Raw genomic sequence first — 21,383 nt, 5'->3', positions numbered from 1 at the left:
TGTATCTCAACTTGTTGAGAAGTCTCTTTCTAAAGCACTTCCACTCTAATCCATATTCTGGAAGTGTATAAGATAGTTCCTTTGTTGATTGTAACCTCAAGGGAATTGAGCTCTCCAACATTCGTGTCCACGTCCCAAATTTTTGAACACCCTTTTAAGCCCATGCAGAACGTGTGATCTTTCCAGTAGACCACCCTCACAGCCACAACAATGAAGGATATTTAGCTGTAGCTCAGGTGAGTCATGTTGATTGAGGAGGAATAGCAATTGGTGGATGATCATCCCAGAATTATCTCAGAAGCGGTGAATTCACTTGAAAAACGAAAGATGCCATTCCATAGCAAATGAGTTTGATGATTATGTTTATAGCAGTTTTTGCGTTATATTAAACGGACTCCCTAGGTAGAGCGAGCTTCGCAACGGGGTCCTTCGGTAAGTTCCTTATACCGGTGGATAATCAAAGTGAACTGTGGAAGTCATACTACTGCCACTAGAACAACACTATGTCTTTATTTGCATGTCTTCCTTTCAAGAGTTAAAAAGTTCCATTTTTGCTCATTCTGATATCAGAACATGTGAATAGAATCCAGGTGTAAAAACATCATACTTCCTTAATCACCATACATAAATTTGATAATTTGTTTAGTGCTAAATCAAGTTGCAGCAGCTTAAATTATACTTACCAGAATGCCCACAATTAGGGGCAAGATTGATTAATCAGGACGCTTGACTGAAACTACTAATACACACCAAAGCATCAGCAGGACTATTGTAGAATTGCCACTTCAATCTTTTCTCCTTTCTGTTTATCGCAACTATATAAAGTTTGACTCAAAAGTGATAATTTTTTAACCACAAAATGATTAGTTGTAACTTACAGCAACAAGCATGCACTTAGTAAACTATTGTAGAATTTCTGCTCTTCTGACTAAAGTGCGATGAATCAGGAATCAGTGAGGAGTAGAATATGTGTTCCAACATAAATGGAGATGGGAAAATCTCATCATAGGAAGTGGGTTTCGTCATGCTATTTTTCCAGTATAAAATAACAACAACAACAAGAAGCCCAGTGCATTTCCACACAGTAGGGTCTGGGGAGGGTAAGATGTACGCAGTCCATACCGCTACCTCTGAAGAAGTAGAGAGGTTGTTTCCGATAGAACGCCGGCTCAAGATTCCAGTATAAAATAAGAAGCTCAATTATTTTTAACGAAGGAAGTAACATGCTTGTACGGGAGAAAAATCAATTTAGCCGACTTACTAGCCAAGCATGAAAGCGAAATCCTGCAAACTATTAATGAAATGTATTTAGCACTCAGAACTACTACAATTGACGTAAATTATTTTGGCCCGAACTACAGAGCTACCACACAATCAAATCCAAACGAATGAATAAAATGTTGAAGCTCATCGTACCACTTTTCTACCGACGGTTATTACTCGTTTTTATACTTCTTTCGATTTTCCAATTATTTGTTCAATCAACAGAACAAAAGACAAATTATTTCTTCAATCAACAGAGCAAAAGAGAAAAAATAAGATTCTCTTATCTCGTTCGGAATGCCCAATACCTTACCGTTGGGGACAAGATCATTATCAGGTTTATCCACCATCATTATCGCAAATTGAATATCCCATTAAAGTGCCAGCCTCATCGATGCTGATGTTTTCCAAATTTCTGTTTCTCCAACAACTTTTGCTACTATACCATTTTGCTAGCTGACAAGACTTGCATATGTTTGGCCCAAACACATCCTTTAATTAAAGTGTCAACATCATTTTCTGTGTTCAATAGAATTGGTAGAACTGGCCATATGAGCTATTTTTGTATTAATACACCACCATTAAGTGATGGTAGAACTGGACATACAAGCCATTTTTGTATTAACATGCTCATAGCACATCACAATGATCGTCCTGATACTACTACTAATTTGTTTAGCATATGTAGCTTCTTTTAGACCAAAGAGGAGAAATAATGTGAAATTCGGCCCACTAGAAAGTGGGAAGTGTGAAAATAAACGCGTTTGTTTTAGCATATGCTAGAAATATTAAATTCGTAATAAGCCTAATTAATCATAAACTTTTTTTAAACAAAATTAAATTTGAGGATCAACGTCATGGAAGTATTTCACTGTCCTCCAGAAACATTTATTTGTTTCATATTTATATACAACACTAAGTTGCAGATCAAATGCTACATTATCTTGATGTCACAATAACGATGCTATAACCAACCAGTCCCTTCCTTCAAGCAACAATTAAACCCTCGCCCGAATGTTAAAAGGAAACGGATAAAATGGCGATGATCACTCCCCAAAATTGCTCTGGCTAAGTTTCCCAGCTCATGAGAAAGAATATTTGATAGTACATACTTTAACTCGCGCCTATATCCCCCTAACCTACCTCGTGTATTGTGCCCTCACCTTGAGGCTCCTGCTGCAGCCCCTTTATCGTATTCCCCTTGCTCTTCCTTGGCGAACTCCTCAATCAATTGACGCTGTCTTGGTGTCAAGTTTCTGCACCCAAGTTGCAAATTTAATCATTGGATCGAAGAATATACAGGGTAGCTTCACGGGTGTACCCTTCTCCAGTAAAGATGTATTAAGAATTAATTTAAGAGGCCACCAAACTACAAAATCTCCTGATTTTCTCAAGATCAGGCTTAGAAAAGAGTCTAGGATAGTAAAAAGTGCAGTAATTGACACTCACTTCCACATTTTACACAAAGGGCACTTACGTGGGAATGCTGACATTGAAGTGGACAAACTGATCTCCAAATGAGTAGGAATTCCGTCCTTTTATTCCTGCATAAGCACAGAGAAATATTATATGCTTGAACAAGAAAGTTCATAATGTCTCGAGAGTTGAACAAGGTCACAAACTCGGTGCAGACTAAAGAAAAATGATTTGAGAAGCTGGCAGGCCTTGTGAACTATGTCGATATTTGTTTATTACACACATCAGACTGTGACTTGATGATATTGGTAACCATCCAAAATAACTGAAGTTCTAGTAAATTTGAGCATTCATCAAAAGAAGTAATCCAGAAGAAAAAATTAAAAATCCACATTAAACAAGGTAATTTCAAGTTGTTACCTTTCTTTTTGAGGACGACCTTTTGACCAGGTTGAGTGCCAGCGCGAACCTATAAACAACAGGATGTCAAAATTTGCGCACATCAATATCAATAATCAAAGGACCAAACAGTAAACTTAATTCCTCCTACGTTTCTTATGTCAAAAAAAGCAAACTGTCCCATATAAAAAACCTTAAAACATTCTAGCAGTGACCATTGCCTACTAGAAACAAACCAGGAACTACTTCTCAGAACTCAGAAAATGCAGGGTAAGAATGATTTGAAGACTCAAAAACTGATACGTACTATCTAATGCAGATTGAACAAGCACGATAATTGCTTTAACCAAGTCATACTGCAGAAAATAGAATGTAATTTATGCCATAAACTTTTTGTGTTTGGAAACTTTCTGACCAAGTAGTATGTGGCAATTACAGTAGCACGAACGGAATACCCTTGACCAAATACAAAAGGAATTAATAACTATCTGGATACAGATCTACAAGAATGGAGCTGCCTAATTTACCTATTTCCAGTGCAGAATATTTCATCTACTTCTTTGCCTTAAATTTCCATCTCTGGGAACTTTCTGGCCAAGTGGTATTTTGGCCGTTGCTGTCATAGAGGTCAAATAACCACTATGTCAGAAGATTCTTCACTAAACTTGAAACAAATTGACTATTTTGGCGGATCCTTGCTAGAACTTTGGCAAAATGAAGTTTTTTCTCCTATCAGTTTATATCCTTTGAAGGAGTTAGGATGTGCTTTAGCATTTATATTTCATGATAATATCATGCTGCTCACTTTTCAATTCATAAAATTCCTGGTAATGCAAGAAAATTCAAGCACTAAGCCATTTTTTTTTGTTGGGTAAGCCTAGTCTCTAGAGGATCTATCTCTGATCCAAAAGTTCTTTCGACGCATTAAATTTTCAACATTGCCTCCCAATAGCCTCTAAGAAGCCCCCTATTGTTCATTTCTTCCTTCCATTTTCAACCCTAAGCCCAACAATCATAAAACCAGCATTGCCCAAACATATTTATTACCTTCGTGTTATCTGAACATCGCCTTTTAGAATGAGAATTAGACATGCTAAAATATGTTAACGGGGAATATTTATCATGTGGAATCACATTTTCTCTCCATTTCCAATGTGTTTCCTCAACTCTCAAGCCTGCTGGAGAAGCATCTCACTTTTACCAAGTTGTAAGGACAATCAAAGTGCCTAAGCTCAAACTATTAACATACTAAGAAGGAAAACAGAGGACAAAGATTAACCTTTTTTTTTTTTTTGAGAATGGCAACAAGGACAAAGATTAACCATGATTAGTAGTATTTTAGTACCTTAACAACAACATCTCCCGTCAGAGTTGGGACTTGGATTGTTCCTCCCAAGATTGCCTGCAGTTAAAGTATTCATCAGAATCTAACCATATTACCAGCAAAGATTCACAAACTCACAGGTAGGAAACATGAAAAGAAACAACAAAATGGCAAAAATATGTGGGCTCAGGTTGACAACAGCGCTACCAGATGTCCCAAAATGATGCAAAATGCTTTCTGATCCTGAACTTCCAGTAGATGTTAATGTGATAAAATTTCTCAAATCAACTAGATGCATATAATATTAATGCAAAATGTTTCATCTGGTATACTCTACCCACTAAGTACATAGAGTTTCCAATCAATGTTACCTGCACTACTGTGTCATGGAACACAAACAAATTAGTAAGCCACTAACATCCTAAAACTCAAGTGACCAAGGTAGGCTTCTTTAAATCACGTCAATCTACTTCAAGAACTTAGGTAAGACCATAATCTTTTTGTTTAGAGGTAAATGGGAATTTGAAAGGTTTAAAAGATTATTAGCATCACAAAGTAAGATTTGAAGGCAAAATGCTAGGAAATAATAGAGGGTGATAATTTCAATGCCAAAAATAACACCAAAAACAGTAAGCAAATATCTGATCAAGATTCGCTAGGAAATAGTTAACTAAAGTTTAGTTGCTCTATATTCCTTAATTTACGGCACCGAAACATTTTTTGAGTGGCTGAGCTTATAGTTGGTTATGGAAATAGTACCTGGGTGATACTCAAAACAGCATCTACATGAATATCAGAGCCCTCTCTACGGAAAACAGGATCTTCTCTGACCTGGAAAAAGAATGCCAGAGGCCTCTATGAATAACATGAATCAAATTTGAGGATAGAAGAAACCTGACACCAAAATGACCATGGAAGCTTTCAACTGAACCTTAAAAACAACGTAAAGATCTCCAGGTCGATTGCCTTCAGGATCTGCTCCACCACTTCCATACACCTTGAGTGTCTCATCGGTGTCTACTCCTGTTGATAAAAGATAATGAGTGAAGTAAAATATCAAGAGGCATGCACAGGCATAAGCCACAACATAATATTGTTCCTTGCTACAGCATATATGGGTTTCCCCTCCTTGAATTGATCTGTACATAGACAAGAATAACTGTACATGTGTATGTTTATGGACAAGACACTTGGGTACATGCGTGTTTTTGTGGTTTGTATTTGTCAAATCAAATGGATGACAGGTTTCATCTGTTTCTTCGGTTTTTCAGGAGGCAAAGAACCATTAAACATCATGTAATAGCAATACAGAAAAATAGTGAAGGCAAAAATTGTTCAAATAAGACAGTTCCCTTGTGGTATATAGCAGCTCCAATGTTAAAAGGATGGTATGAGCGTCCGTTGGTGAAAGAAGAAGATATTAGTGAAACTAAATCGCAACAACCACATACATATTTTAACAATAAGATGCTTTCATCTGACATTATTTTCCCCATTTTGGTTTCGCATATTTATGAAATAGGGCAAAAGGGTAATTGTGGCGCACAAGTCCCAACTACGCCATGGTTACACCGACTTAAGTTGCAAAATCAATAATGAGCGGACAACAACTGAACAAGATAGGTTATGTCAATCAGGTATTTCATAATTACTTGCTGAGGCAGTCACGCATAGATTTAATCTGTGGTTAACAGCATACCAGGCATGATATCCACTTTCACTGTCTTTGGTCCTCGTAATACACGGTTTCCCTTGCAAGACTTGCAGAAACTCTGTAGACCAAGAATATTTCTATCAATGCTTCTACCTCTAACACAACTATGCATCAAACAAAACCAAGTCATCAAAGTAAAACTTGAAATGCTAGTTAATACTGCAACTGGAAGTGGTTAAGAGTCCAAAGGTGATTGTTGGCCTCCTCACGGAACGAATGTATGCATTACATGACTATACGACTAAAAGTGTCAGCTGAAGAGTGGAAAAGAATGATTTCCCACAGCTCATTGTATCGATAGGAAGACTTCTATCACCTCACGGGATATAGAACACCAGAGAACAGACATTTCATTCATTAAGTAGAGTAGTATTCTTTCTGTTACAAAGAACTAGAGTAATATTCTTCCAAATATCACCCAGCTGAAGAAACTCTCTTCCCTGTAAAGGATGTATATTTAGGAACTTTTCTTATCGGAGTACAGAACAATTCACCAGTGGTCATGAAGAAGAGAGAGAGAGATCAAAACAAATTTCTAAGAATATGCAATGAATATACACTTTATTCTTGCCCTACTGGGATGAAGTTAGTGAAATTAAAGATTCCTTAATGTGATGTTCATGACATCTTCGAAGTCAAGGACAATAACAATATCCATTCACATAGCAAACGAAGCACAATGACCATTTTCCACAAAAAGGAAAAAAGGAAAAGACCAACACTAGTTATATGCATGCACAACTAAAAACTCTGATTTTTTTTAGACAAGATGTCATACCGATACAATTTTCCCTGTTCCTTTGCATGAAGGACAAGTGGTCTGAAGGGTGAAAGGACCAGTTTGAGAGATTGACTGCAGAGGAGAAAATACAAGATAAAAGGAGCAAACATTATACACAAAGAAGCATGCATGTGGCCGAAAGTAAAGAATGAAAATAAGCAAAGAGGTGCTCACCACACCAGAACCTTTGCAGCGCTTACAAGTTTCAGGTTTAGTGCCAGGAGGCACACCAGTTCCACCTAAAAGAGAAACGAGGGAGAAAAAAAAAAGACTACAGTAAGTAGCAAGTAGAGGGGAGTTTGCCTCACTAATATGAGCTAGCAAGTGTGGACTACTTTGACCAAATTTTATAGGTTGGGCTAGACAAACTTCTACAAGCGAATTCGCAAGATATCATCCGTCCAACCTATCACAGTCCAACCTATCACACAACACTCAGAAGTAACTTATTTAATATCTAGTTCCTTATCAGGAAAAAAACTTATTTAATCTGGTTAATAACCAGACTTTGATAACTCATAGGAACTTCAATAGTCATGTATAGATAACAGTACTTAAGAGATACCAATCTCCTATTTAGATTCCCTCCTCCACACCCACACCCCACACCCAAAAAAAACAAGGAAAAAGAAAACTAAACAAATCACTGGAACTGCATATACCGCAAGCAGTGCAAGGCAAATCTGTTTGGAATGTAATAGTCTTAGAGCACCCCTGAACGGCTTCCATGAAGGATAGTTCAATCGGAACCTGCATTATAAGGGACAAAAACAGTTGAAAGATAAATGGCAGAAGTGCATAGATAAAAACTGCCACAGCAACAAATGAAGGAGACAGAAAAGGAGAAAACCTTGACATCCTCTCCTCCCATGTCTCTGTTAAAGATGTTGCCAAAAATCTAATCTCCAATATACGCCAAAGGAAACGGAAAGTGGTTAGAACTCATGAATTGTAAGTGAGGATGCAAAAGAAATGGGCATAACAAAGTAACTGGCAGTAGGTTCACCTACGTTTGTGTCATATTTAGCATAAAACGATTTTAAGCTTTTAGTGGATGCCTAAGATATAAAAGAGAGCTATCAAAGCATCTGTTTATACAGTACCTAACCAAACATCTCGACAGGTAACAATGACATCAACTATTTTTCACTCTTTAATTCCCAATGATATTAATTACTCTCTGTCCCAATTTATGCTGCACAATTTCCTTTTTATCCCATCCCAAAGAAATTGTCAATGCAACTTTAATTTCTCATTCTAACCTTAATGAGAAGATTTACAGCCACACAAATGTCTAAGACTTGTTTAGACTACAAGTTCAAAAGTCTTCCGCTCTTTCTTTAACTCCATTTGCCAGTCAAATGATGCCACATAAATTGGTAGGGAGGGAGTAGTACTTAATTTGCTGCAGAACAAGTACCTCTTCACAAACATTGTTTTTGTAGACTCTATCCTTCTAAAAACTCCCTCAAACATCAACGACCCAAATAGCTTTCTACAAACAGGGCTAAAATTCATGGAAAGGCTAGAACAACTCAAAGGAGGGAAATAATTCAGATGTATTTTGGCAATCATGTGCACACTCTAATGACAACTGTGACACCGTTTCGCAGAAACTCAACCAATTATCTCTTGATATCTACGGAAGAGAGAACAGAGGGGCATATCTGTCCATCAGAGGACCTCTCTCATGAAGGGAGAGCAAAATTACTCGACTTTGTATCTAGCTCAAGAACCAATTTTATGTAGAAGAGAAGATCAGAGGCAAATTAGTACAATCCCATCCTTAAAAGACAGCTAGGAAAAAAATTCAAATACAGAATATCACCATAGCAATTTTCCAAGACAAAGATAAATGAATTATCAGAACTAGACCAAAATCTGGTCCTTACATCAGCATTTCTAAAAATGTCTTCAAATGGACTTTTGAAGCCACCAAACGGATCAAATCCAGGACCTCCACCTCCACCATTGTTCATGTTATTAAATGCATCATGGCCAAGCTGCATATTCAACAATGCATCAGATTGCCTCTCATTCAAGAGGAAATATACTCAAAGTTGTGAACGTTTATAGGCAAAATAAAACCCTAATATGAAAATAAAAAGAAATATAAAAGTAAATGTCTTCCAGGTTTAAGTGCAAAGTAACCTATAAGGCATGTCAAACCTGATCATATTGTTCACGTGTTTTATCATCCTTCAAAACCTGCAATTGCCACATAGATGAACGAACAATTTGTCATCCAAAATTCCATACAATAATGAATTCAACAATAACTTTTTAAAAAAGCAAAAAACTTCTCAGAAGTGACAAGTACCTCGTAAGCCTTTGAAACTTCTTGAAACTTTTTTTCGGCTTCTGGATCATCTTTGTTCATATCTGGATGCAGTCGCTTTGCAAGCTAAGCATAAGACAATGTATAATAAGTAACAAAGATTAATACCAACTCCAAAAACTTTTAATTGCAAGTTGCTACTTGAGTAATTACAAAGTATTGCAATTTGCTACTTGAGTCATTACAAAGTCCTAGTTGAGTAGAATTTAGCCAATCTAATAATTGCAAAACTTAAAGGGCAATATCAACTAATGTAGAAGGGTATCAGAAACATACCCCATAATATGCTTTTTTGATTTCAGAGGCAGTTGCATTTCGATTGACGCCAAGAACCTCATAAAAATCTTTCGAACTCATGGCTAAACAAACGTTAAACAGGGAAAAAGTTATGTTTGTCGAAATTCAGAAGCAATCAATTAGGAAAATAAATACAGGAGAATCAAAAGTTAATTCTTACAAATCCCTCATTACCATTTTGAAAGATTACCACCAAAATTTCCAAGATGAACGTCATGGTGTAATAATTATTTGAACAGGAAATCAAATGTTAGAATCAAATACCACTTTTACCAATACATATGCAAAGCATTTTATGGTGGATGATAACGTTTTACTACTATATACAAATATTATTTGCTTCCAGCAACACCGACAAGCCGTTCACATGGGTACATGAGTCATACAGATGTTATTAACAGAGCAAGATGTAACCACTAAGCACACCATGGAGGCTAAGCAACCAAGATAATGAAAGGATCCCAATATGAAACATCCTCAACCAGGATTTTGTTCAACAACTTTTATTTTTGATAACGTTTATATAAATTGGATAATGGGTCAGCCCCTCTACACGTCATGCACTGCACTCTTACCACTAGACCAAAGCCCTGGGGGCACAATTGTTTGTGATATGGAAAGTTTTGTATCAAGTTGTTACTTCAACAATTTACTTAAATAATTTATTTAGAAAGAATAATCCACCAACTAGTATACATAATAACAGATCTCATTCAACACTGGCTGTGCATTGATTTTGAAGAGGAAACTAGAGAACAATTAAAAAAGAGAATCTTCGATTTATAGGAAGGAAAGAGTAAATGCGACTGAACTTCACCTAACCTCCACTATCCGGGAGAAACTTAGAATGCACCATTTGGCATAAGAAAAGTAAATTCAAACTATTCTGCTGTTAGCTTACCTCTTCCAATTATATACAAGCTTTTCACCTCTCTATACACACACCTATCTATCTGTCTAATATCATTCTATGTAGGAGGCATAAACAAGACTGCTCCTGCTAGCTAGAGCTTCTGTACCACTTTTGTTTCCTCTTCCTGGAAAAAGTTGCAGACTTGCATCTATAAATGACACTGAGAAATGCTGCGCAAGTGTGGCAGTTTCTACTTCTGTCTTACCGGCCTCTATGAACATGCATAATGTGTACTCCTCAGGTTATAGATGCCAAATGCTTTTCCATTAACAAGGAAAAAAAGTCAAAGGACAGAAATTTCATTAAACTATTCAGCTAAATGAAACTAACCCCTAGAAATTACATCAAACGCCTCTAGTAAAAATTATACCTGGATGGCAACAATCTGAGATATAACTAGCTAGTAAGAACCATTTACAGAAATATTTTACCCGTCAATTCAGCTGCTTTACACAAGAACTCCAACATAGAGTACATTCAAATTTAATACATATTCCAAGTAAAGTAGTAGACTAACAGAAAACAGATATTTCATCACGAGCATTAAATGGGGCGAGCATTAGAGAGACATAAAACTACGACTATCAAGAAAGTCACCCCTGATAAAAAAACATCTAAAACTCTTCTCTTTCCTTTTCATTACAAACAGCGCAAAGCCGCTACTTTTATCCCTTTCACAAACCATATACCATATGCCAAAATGAGAACATCGATGCTCAATATTTGTAATACCTGTTCCATGAATTGATCTGGTGGCACCAAAATTGCCTTTGAATAATCCAAGTCTTAACCAATCCCTTTCTCTGCTCCCTATAACTCACACAAGAGCATCATCAAATTCAAAATACTAATACTTAAGCAAATAAAACTATACACCCATCCATAGCTACAATTTCAAGCTAAAACACACAAACAGAAGACCAATTTAGACATACCATAATTAGAATTCAAATAAAACAAACCCCTTGATTGATAACACACTGCTGTATTGTACCCCCTACAACCACCCTTTAACAAAGATCCAGCAGCCTACAAATTCAAACATTGTTCAAACATCAATATACAACTGCAAACAAGAAATAGCAAAAAACAGATTGGGAAAGAGGACAATACAGAAGAAAAGGTGCAGCGTGCAAGGCGATGAACAAGACGAACACCATTGGACCTGACCATTTCACTACACTGGAAAGGAAGTCAAAAAAAAAAAAGGGTTCTTGATTATAATACTAAAACCCTAGAAAAACCCTAATTGGTCAAAGCCAACAGAAAAAGATACAAAGCCACAAGCTTTGTTTTTTTGAGCTAGCAATGGAAGGTTCTAGTTTAATGGAGGAAGAAGTAACAGGAGGCTCCTTATTTTGTGGAAGCCCTTGCACTTTCGGTTTTTATTGAGGGTCTAATTGGGTGTTAGGATGAAATATAGGGGCTTATTTGATAAATCAATAGATCTTTTGTCTTCTGAAGTGAATCTAGGGCATACGCATGTTGGGAACACTGTGGAAACAAAAATTGAGACTTTCTTTTTCTCCAAGGATCCTTAAACATTAATAATTCCGAAAGTAAAACATTAATAATTCTGAGAGATTTTAATTTTGTAATGTACTAATTCTTTATAAAAAATACTAGATACCGATAACCCGTGCTAACTATATTTTTTATCTTAATTTAAATTATTAAAATAATTTATATTTTAAATTATTATGATTTATAATATTTTTTTCTTCTGTTTCAATTTAAATAATGCTGGTATAATTTCGAGAGTCAGACAAATATTTTATATTTTAAAAATTTCTTAAATTTTTAATTATGCGATTTACAATGTCTTTTATATTATTTTTCAATAATATATGAATATTATCCCTGTCTTAACTTATGTGGCACAAATAAAATTTCGACAGTCAATCAAATTTGTTTTACATATATACTTTGATATTAAGTTTTTTAATTATTGTGATTTATAATACTTTTTATTTTATTTTCAAATAATATACGTTATTTTATGTCCTCTGTCCCATCCCAATTTATGTGCACTAATATAATTTCGATAGTCAATCAAATTTTTTATGTTGCATATCATTTTATGTCTCTTTTATTTTTTTTATGAAATATTATCAATTTTTCAATACTTAGACGATCATAATAATTAATTAGGGGTGATATAGTAAAATCACGATAAAAGCAATGAAGCACACATGTCTTAAGTGACTTGTAATAACTAATTAGAAGCGACATAGAAAAATTACTATAAAAATGTATAATAATTAATTAACAATGGTATAGTAAAATTACGATTGAAACAATCATACATGTCTATTTTGCTTTTTTCTAATTAAATATTATTAATTTTTTAATATGTAAATGATTTATAATTTTTAATTAGGAATATAAAAGTAAAATTACTATTGAAGCAAGTGAAACAGACATGTCATGAATGTCTATTTTAATTTTTTATTAAATATTATTAATTTTTTAATAAATAAATAACTTATAATAATTAATTAAGGATGATATAGTAAAATTAAAGTTGAAGCAGCCTCATGCTTGCTTTGCTGATACGGTAAAATTACGATTGAAGTAGCTGAAATAGTCATAAATGTCTATTTTACCTTTTTTCTAATTAAATATTATTAATTTTACAATACGTAAATGAATTACAATATTTAATTGGGGATACAATAATTAATTAGGAGTGATATAGCTGAATTACTGTTGAAGCAGCGGAAGGAGATATCTCATAAACGTCTACTTTAATTTTTTTATTAAATATTATTAATTTTATAATACATAAATAACTTATAATAATTAATTAGGGTTGATATAGTAAAATTAGTTGAAGCAGCTGAAGCAGGCATATCGACCTCATGTCTGCTTCAGCTGCTCAACTCCCTCTTACGGTAAAATTACGATTGAAGCAGCTGGCAGTTATAAATGTGTATTTTTACGTTTTTCTTAATTAAATGTTATTAATTTTGTAATACGTGAATGACTTACAGTATTTAATTAGAGATACAATAATTAATTAGGGGTGATATAGTAAAATTACGGTTGAAGCAGCAGAAGAAGATATGTCATAAATATCTATTTTAATTTTATTAAATATTATTAATTTTTTAATACATAAATAACTTATAATAATTAATTTGAGGGTGATATAGTAAAATTGCGGTTGAAGCAGCTGAAGCAAGCATGTCGGCCTCCTGCTTGCTTCAGCTGCTCAACTGCCTCTTATAAATAAGAGAGAGAGAGATTTAGGTTGGAAGTCGGTAAAAGTGGGGCTGAGCATAAAATATCAAAAACTAAATTATTAAATCGAATAAAATAATTTGATATTCGATATTCGGTAATTCGATATTTGATACGATATTTGAAAGTAAAATTTCAAAATATGATATTCAGTTCGATTTTGGTACAAGATATTAACATTGTTAGATATTTCATAAGCATTTACGAAATATCAAATTATTTATCAAATAAAGGTTCACCCTTTATATATATAAAATATATGTGTATGTATATATATATATACTAGTTTAATCACACGTGCTTCGCACGTGTAATTTTTAATTATTTAAAATTATACGATTTTATCTATTACGATTTTTTTTAATGAAGTGCAAAAAGTTTAAATTACTTTTCAATGATCTTTCACACTAATATAATAATATGAACACATATATTTTGTAGAAAAATATAACAAATTTTCTTTTACTACTTCCATGAACTTGAAACTTTCATCTATTAGTAGTTGTATCTTCGAACAAAAATAGTCATTTGAAAGTTTTAAGTTTTTGTATTTTTTTGTCTTTTTTTTTTCTATTTGTCTTATAAAAATGTATTAATTCATTATCAAGAATGTATTAGATATTTGAACTCATAAATGTTACCTGAAAATTATAATTTTTGTAGAACTTTTAAGAGTTATGGTGCGATCAAATCAATAAAATTTAAATGTAATTATAATTTGAAACTTAAAACTTTTAAAAAATCGGTACTTCTTATATTTTTCTTATTCTTAGAATCAATTTTAGTTAATTTAGAATTCTTAAACGAAAAAAATAATAGTTGCCTTTAATTTTGATGACTTCTAATACGGAAAAGTTTTTACTATAAATATTTAATTAATTTTTATTCTTAAATATTAAAAAATAGTGAAAAGACAATTTTGTCTAAAACAGAAACTTTTAATGAAGGGCAAAAAGTTCAAAGAATATTTCTAAGATCCTTCATATTTTTAGTATAGTATAGATATAAATATAGATTATTATTATTATTATTATTATTATTATTATTATTATTATTAATAATAATAATAATAATAATAAATAATAGAATAGATGTGTTTTTTCTAACGTAACTAGGTTGTTTAAGTAATACTAATCAATTAATTATTAAATAAATTCTAATCCTTAACAATCTCTTAAAGCTAAAGTAACAAACTGGTATAATAGAAAAAAAAAAAAAGTTAAACGAAATTTTGTAATAATTGCTACCCGTGCTTAACATTTAAATTTAAATTCTATAACAAAATTGGTATATTAAAGTAAATAAAATTTAAGTAATACTACACAGTACTACTCTTCCTAATATTTGGAAAATTTTAAATGTCGTTTCAATATCTTTAGAAGTGCTTGTTTATTTTACATCATAAGTTGATTTAGAACTATTACCATATTATTTAGGGTTTATTAATTTTTAAATTATATTTTTTTCTTATCATATATTTTAGGAACTCTTACCATATGTTTTAGGATTGCTTAATTTTTAAATTGTATTTTTTTTCTTATCATATATTTTAGGACTCCTTAATTATTCAATTCTCCTAATACTTGTTACCACATATTTTTAGGAATCCTTAAATTTTTATCATATTATAAAAATAATAATATAATAATTAAAGAAAAAAAAGTGAATTTTTTTTTTTGTCTAAAGCAGAAAGATTTTGCTATAAATATATTTAATTAATTTTTAACTATTAAATTAGGAAAAAATATTGAAATTCTGATGACTTCTAATAAAGAAAATTTTTACCATAAATATATTTAATTAAGTTTTAACTCTTAAATATTAGGAAAAATAGCGAACAGACGATTTTGTCAAAAGTAAGGATTTTTAATGAAGGACAAAAAGTTCAAACAATATTTCTAAGGCTCTTCACACTTTTAATATATTATAGATATAGATATAGATATAGATATAAATATAAATTATAGATTATAAATATATATATATTTCTTCACTTATGCTTTACAATAGTATTAGCCAAAAGGTCCAAGTGGACCAACCCTAATTACTTAAATACATTTGCATTTGCCTCCGCAATGAGTAGGATGATTTTCAAAAATTTAATTAAACGAAATAGAAATATGGTATTATCAAATATATTAAGTTGAAATTTAATTTTTTGATTACCAAATCAAAGTTTTAAAATATGATATTTGATAAATATTTTAAATTATCGACTATCAAATCATCAAATTCAAAATTTAAAAATACCGAACCAAATACTAATCACCCATTCCTTCATTAAAGGATTGGGTTTAGAAGTAAATAAAAATTTAGCTTATACATAATTACATATTCAATCTCTTTATAATAGTTATTAGATATTGATATTGTTAACATCTACTACTGGTTTTGATGTCACCTCCTCGGCATTAATGGTGTTTTTTTTTTTTGGAATCTCCACCATCCCTATGGGATGTTTTGAGTTCCGACAAGCAGGGAGATTTTATACCTAAAAAAATGAAGACCTTGTCAGATCATTCAACTATATGTAATATAATAGCTATGAATGCTACTACTTCTAGCAACGATCAAGTTGCAAATACTATAATGCTACGACTTTTGTAACAACTGAGCCTACAAGACGGGCTCCTTATTAAATAAATAAAGTTCGTTTTCTACCAAAAAAAGTATAATAATAAGTAACAATATTACCAACATGGGTTGTGATGTAGTGATGGGATTACTGCACCCTTAATCAGAGGTATTAGGTTCGAACCTTGGTATGGAGAAAATCCTTTTTATAGGATAAATTCTTTGAAAGATTACCCTCTATAATAATCTATTTAAATATTGTGGGTTAATATTTTATAAGAAATATATTATGTATAAGGAAAATATTAAAAATATTTATAATGATCATCATTAGTGTCATATATATTGTCATATATATAGTTAATCTAAAGTACAAAAATCGTATTTAAGCAATAACGAAAATACAAATGGCCAAATATGAATTTTAAGATAATAAATAAACTAAAAATTACAGAAATCTTAACTCTATATAAATAGATGAGTGAAGTAGCCCAATAATAAAAGGTGTATTGCGTAAGCAAAATGTCATAGAAACATCACCTAGAACCAATGCGCCCAACATGCACCATTGTTCTTCAGGGTGATGTACATATATAAAACTTTTTTCGAACGTAATGGATCCACGTGCATCTCCATCCTAACATGTGGGTCCGCCTCGAAAGGCTAATGATGTTTGCCTTTTTTACATTTATGTACTCTTTCTAGTTTTTAGTTAAATTAATTTAATGATTTGTATATTAAGAAGAAGGAATGTATTATTAAGAAGTACTGTATATTGAAATTGATTGCCATAACCAACATGGGTTGTGGTGCAGTAGATAGGGTTGCTCCACCCTTAACCAGAGGTTGAGGGTTTGATCCTGGGTACGGAGAAAATTCTGTTGGGAGCGCTACCCCCCGTATGGGGCCCTACCTAGCGCGAATCCGGATTAGTCGGACTCCAATACGGGTATCGGACACCGGATGGAAAACCAAAAAAAAAAGAAAAAGAAAAAAGAAATTGATTGCCATAATATTTTAATATTTTATTTTTATACATAATATAATATATTTCTTTTAAAATATTAATTTCTACGGCATAATATTTGGGTGTAGCTACGGTAATTTTATAAATAATGTACCATTGTAATGAATGGCATTTTTGTTATAGGTAGAATGCTATATAGAAGTAAGATATAACATGAAGAATCGTTTGTGAAGAAAATCAGGATATTAAAATGAAATATTGGTATGATAAATGACTATTACAATGAGATTGGATTGTATATCAAAATCCAAATTTTGATATCAAGCAAGAAATTCTACAATTTTATAAAGGTTTAATGGGCTCAACTGCAGAGATGCTTCCAACAATTAACAGACAAACTATGAAGAATGAACCTGTCTTTATACATGAGCAACAAACCAATATGATATAATGCTACATTTTTCAAAGCTATTTTGCCTATCAATATGATTACTGCAGCAAAGGCTTTTTTTCATACAGGCAAGATGTTCAAACCAATCAATTGAGCAGTTGTTGCATTGCTCCTTAAATTAGTGAGTCCTAAGACAGTGAAAGAATACAAGCCTATTGCATGCTGTACAATCTTCTATAAAATCATTATAAAGGTTTTGGCTAGAAGGTTGCAGAAAGTTATAGCTAGGATTTATACTTGGCAGAATGATCTCACACAACATTCTTATTGCTCATGAACTAGTTCATGCTTATGCTAGAAAACACATCTCTGCTAGATGCATGCTGAAAATAGATCTACAGAAAGCTCATGATAATGTAGAATGGATTTATTGCAACAAATTCTGGAGCTGTTACATTTTCCTCCTAAAGCAATTGGTTGGATCATGGAGTGTGTGCAGGCTGTTAGTTATTCCATTGGCATTAATGCGGAGTACACTGAACCTTTTGTAGCTGATAGAGAGTTGAGACAAGGAGATCATATGTCTCCTTATCTCTTTGCTATCTGTATGGAGTATTTAAGCAGAATTTCGAGTGAGTTGCAACAGAATAGGTTGTTCAAGCATCATCCCAAATGTGCTAAGCTGAATCTGACACACTTGATTTATGCTGATGATTTGCTGCTCTTTGCTAGAGGGGATTTGCTGTCAGTCCAAGCACTCCATGGTGCATTTCAACAGTTTTCCTCAGCTTTTGGATTGAAAGCTTACTTAGATAAAAGCCGTGCATATTTTGATGGAGTGAAAAAACAAGTACAAGATGATATCCTTCAGCATCTTGTTTTTACTTGTTTGAGAGATGCCTTTCAAGTACCTTGGAATTTAATTATCTACTAAAAAACTTACTCTCCTGCAGTGGCATCCTCTAATTGACAAGATTATCACGAGAATTACTTTTGGACTGCTAAAAAGTTATCATATGCAGATCTGGCAGAAGATATCTGAGGTGGATGCAGAGATCAAATCATCACCTGGGGCGATCATATACAATGGGCAGTACTGAATGCAAAAGGGAGAAGTCTGAAAGTCAAGCATTTAGAATGGTATATGCTGAATCAATCTATGCCATTTGGAGTGAAAGAAATCAGAGGGCCTTTGAACAGAAGTCCATAACTGAGGATCACATTTGTAGAAAAGTAGCTTTTATACGCAATGGCCGGGCTCCCTCAGCTGTGAGACCATTAGTGCAATCTTGGTTGATCTGAAGAACTGATTACTTACTACAGAGGTAGGGGCAACTGTGTTGGTTGGCAGTTTGTAATTCTTATTCTGGTGATTAATAATACAAAGTTAGTTACCTAGAAAAGTTAGCAGTAGAGTCGAGATTCTAATAATAAGATTCACAGAAATGCAAAAATAATGCAATACCTGAGTTTGAATTTGCAACTTATAACAAAATTTTAAGTTACTTTTGCCAATACGGTAGAAGCTTCACTTATGTCGAAAGGAATTTAATTACCAATTTATATTCGCAAAAAAATTGCTATTATGTACAGGATATAAATTTACAATGAAAGAGATATCGCCCCGCCCCTGCCATTGTCATGTCCATCAGTGGCATAACCACATGGGGTGAAGAGTGTCCAGTTGAACATCCTTCGTCGAAAACTTATACTAACATATAAAAATATAAAAAATAGATAGATCAAAAAGTATTTTCATACGTATATAGGAAATCTTGAACACCCTTAACAAAATTTCTTGCTTCACCACTTTCCGTCACCACATACCAATGTCTGCCATTGGCACTCTGATAGTCCAACTCCAAGTTGTTACCCTGGTGCAGCCCTGCATTTGTCTCCAGAATTGTCTTATCATCCTCATCAACTGAGAATTTGATCCAATCATATTAGCAGTTCTCATCAGCATAACTCGTCCAAATGATCTCCATATCCTTAATTTGGGAGTTTTGATCAGATGACATGAACAAACTCTCCACATCGTCGGAAAAAATCGAAGTTTTTGGAAGTACTAAAGGACCATCCTTCAATACTTCACCTCCTTTTGATGGTTTATCATCATCCGGTGCTAGCAAATAAATGCCAACAAACACAGAAACCATCCCAAGAACGAACATCACTGTTCTTAAAGCATCAAAAACCTTGTATTCCTCAAAGTAGACAAATCCAGTGCAAATTGAGAAAAAAGTCCAAGCAATTTGAAACATAGGGACAATAAGTATCGCATCAAATCGCGAAAGCCCTTCATTTAACCTCGCCATCCAAAATCCACCTGTACTTAGAAACATCAGGAGCATTGAATACGTGAACCCCGTGTGCAGTGTTGAATAACCACCACCACTCGATGACATTGACAATCTCAACATGTTTGAAAGAGACTTGGCGAACAATACTGAACACGATCCAATGGCACCAGACACAACAGCATACGAAAATGGAACCAACATTTTCCCTTCCCCTATGTTGTAAATTGAATGATGTAAGGCAACAACGAAGACCAAACCGAGACAGTAAAGGAGAAATACAACATTGGCGTAGTTTTCAGCCAACTGTTCTGCCGTGTAAACAGGGGACTGATGGTTACCAAAGGCTACAAGGAAAATGTTTCCAACAACAACAAAAGCAGTGGCTAACAGTAATTTGATTGTCACTATTTTGTTCAATATGAAGTAGGCGAAACCGATGTTGGAGATGAATTGTATAGATCCTAAAGCTGCTAGAAGTGATTGAGCAGCATAACCAAATGAAATAAAATTGAGACAATTTCCAATTGCGAAAAACAGAACACCAACTCTCCATGCTTGGAAGTATATAATAGGCTTCATCCTAGTTCCAAAATTACTTAGCACAAAGAGCTTTTTTCTCTCATCATGGCCTAATTTAAGAAGGTTGGTTCCAAAGTTGATGAAAATACTTCCCAACAAGTTGATCAAGGCTCCAATTACCCAATCAACCATGGATGGAATATGGGGATTTTAAAAAAAAAAAAAAAAAAAAAGAATGTTACACTAGAGATTATACCTGCCACCTATAGCAATTTTTAAGCCAACATCTTTGCCACTATGCTAAAAGCCTCTAATTGCACAATACAATTGAACAAAGAACTTGTTTCAATTTGTGTATAATCAATACATATACATGCATATAATTAAAAAATATGTATATATCTTTCTTGGGATTGCAGATTTAAATTATTATGTGGAGAAGGAATAAAGAATGTTTACAATGATATTGGAAGCTCAATAGGTAGGAAGAGAGGAGTAGACAAAATTTGACCAAGGAAAAGTCAAAGCTCCTGCTGGTGGCTTTTTGAGTTTTTTCCTCTTCCTTTCCTTTCTTTGCATATACAATTTAAATTTAGGAATAATGTCAACTCTTTCTGTCTCTAGAAGTTTAGACTTTATGATTTAATTTCTATATAGCCTTAAAAAATTACTCTATAGTACTAGTACTTTGTTTAACTTGTAAATTTGTACATCCGCCGTGTCAATATATGTTCTTTCTGACATTTTGACACAAAATCTAAGAACAACTTTGCATGTCGTTATCTTTTTTCTTCAGTTTTATCACTATTATTACTATTTCTTTTACTTTGATTATTTTTACTTTCGATACTTTTTTTTTCTTTAATGTTTCAATCATAGCTTTTTACTTTTATATTTGATATAAATTTCTGAAACTTGTTTTGGGAAATGCTTTTCCTGAA

At 33.2% G+C, this 21,383-nt stretch overlaps 2 protein-coding genes across 2 annotated transcripts; both read right to left on the bottom strand.

The window, feature by feature from the left end:
• Positions 1-2,104: 2,104 nt before the first annotated feature.
• Positions 2,105-11,820, bottom strand: LOC107838870 (chaperone protein dnaJ GFA2, mitochondrial). Its single transcript, XM_047397179.1, has 18 exons — positions 11,559-11,820; positions 11,381-11,474; positions 11,178-11,255; positions 9,512-9,594; positions 9,218-9,301; positions 9,067-9,105; positions 8,790-8,900; positions 7,748-7,795; positions 7,560-7,647; positions 7,072-7,136; positions 6,895-6,969; positions 6,102-6,174; positions 5,334-5,425; positions 5,162-5,233; positions 4,424-4,480; positions 3,100-3,148; positions 2,741-2,807; positions 2,105-2,519 (listed from the first exon to the last, which is right to left on the bottom strand). The coding sequence occupies exons 1-18, from the start codon at positions 11,616-11,618 to the stop codon at positions 2,423-2,425; spliced, it is 1,332 nt and encodes a 443-aa protein (XP_047253135.1). The 5' UTR covers positions 11,619-11,820; the 3' UTR covers positions 2,105-2,422.
• Positions 11,821-19,158: 7,338 nt separating this feature from the next.
• On the bottom strand, positions 19,159-20,941 carry LOC107856247 (probable magnesium transporter NIPA8). The gene has a single exon (XM_016701242.2). It carries the CDS (start codon positions 20,632-20,634, stop codon positions 19,567-19,569), a length of 1,068 nt encoding a protein of 355 aa, XP_016556728.2. The 5' UTR covers positions 20,635-20,941; the 3' UTR covers positions 19,159-19,566.
• Between the last annotated feature and the right edge of the window lie 442 nt (positions 20,942-21,383).

This window comes from Capsicum annuum, chromosome 1 (assembly GCF_002878395.1).
Source record: "Capsicum annuum cultivar UCD-10X-F1 chromosome 1, UCD10Xv1.1, whole genome shotgun sequence".
NCBI lineage: Eukaryota > Viridiplantae > Streptophyta > Magnoliopsida > Solanales > Solanaceae > Capsicum > Capsicum annuum.
Note: the sequence above shows the minus strand (reverse complement) of the source record. Positions and strands in the feature narration are given on the sequence as shown.

What these genes read in the sequence shown, in the direction of transcription:
- LOC107838870 (XM_047397179.1), bottom strand. Translation starts at nt 11,618, where the DNA reads ATGGTCAGGTCCAATGGTGTTCGTCTTGTTCATCGCCTTGCACGCTGC. An exon ending in AAGTTTCAAAGGCTTACGAG is followed by an intron (nt 9,106 to 9,217) that starts GTACTTGTCACT and finishes TGGCAATTGCAG; the next exon opens with GTTTTGAAGGATGATAAAAC. An exon ending in TTCAATGTCAGCATTCCCAC is followed by an intron (nt 2,520 to 2,740) that starts GTAAGTGCCCTT and finishes ACTTGGGTGCAG; the next exon opens with AAACTTGACACCAAGACAGC.
- LOC107856247 (XM_016701242.2), bottom strand. Translation starts at nt 20,634, where the DNA reads ATGGTTGATTGGGTAATTGGAGCCTTGATCAACTTGTTGGGAAGTATT.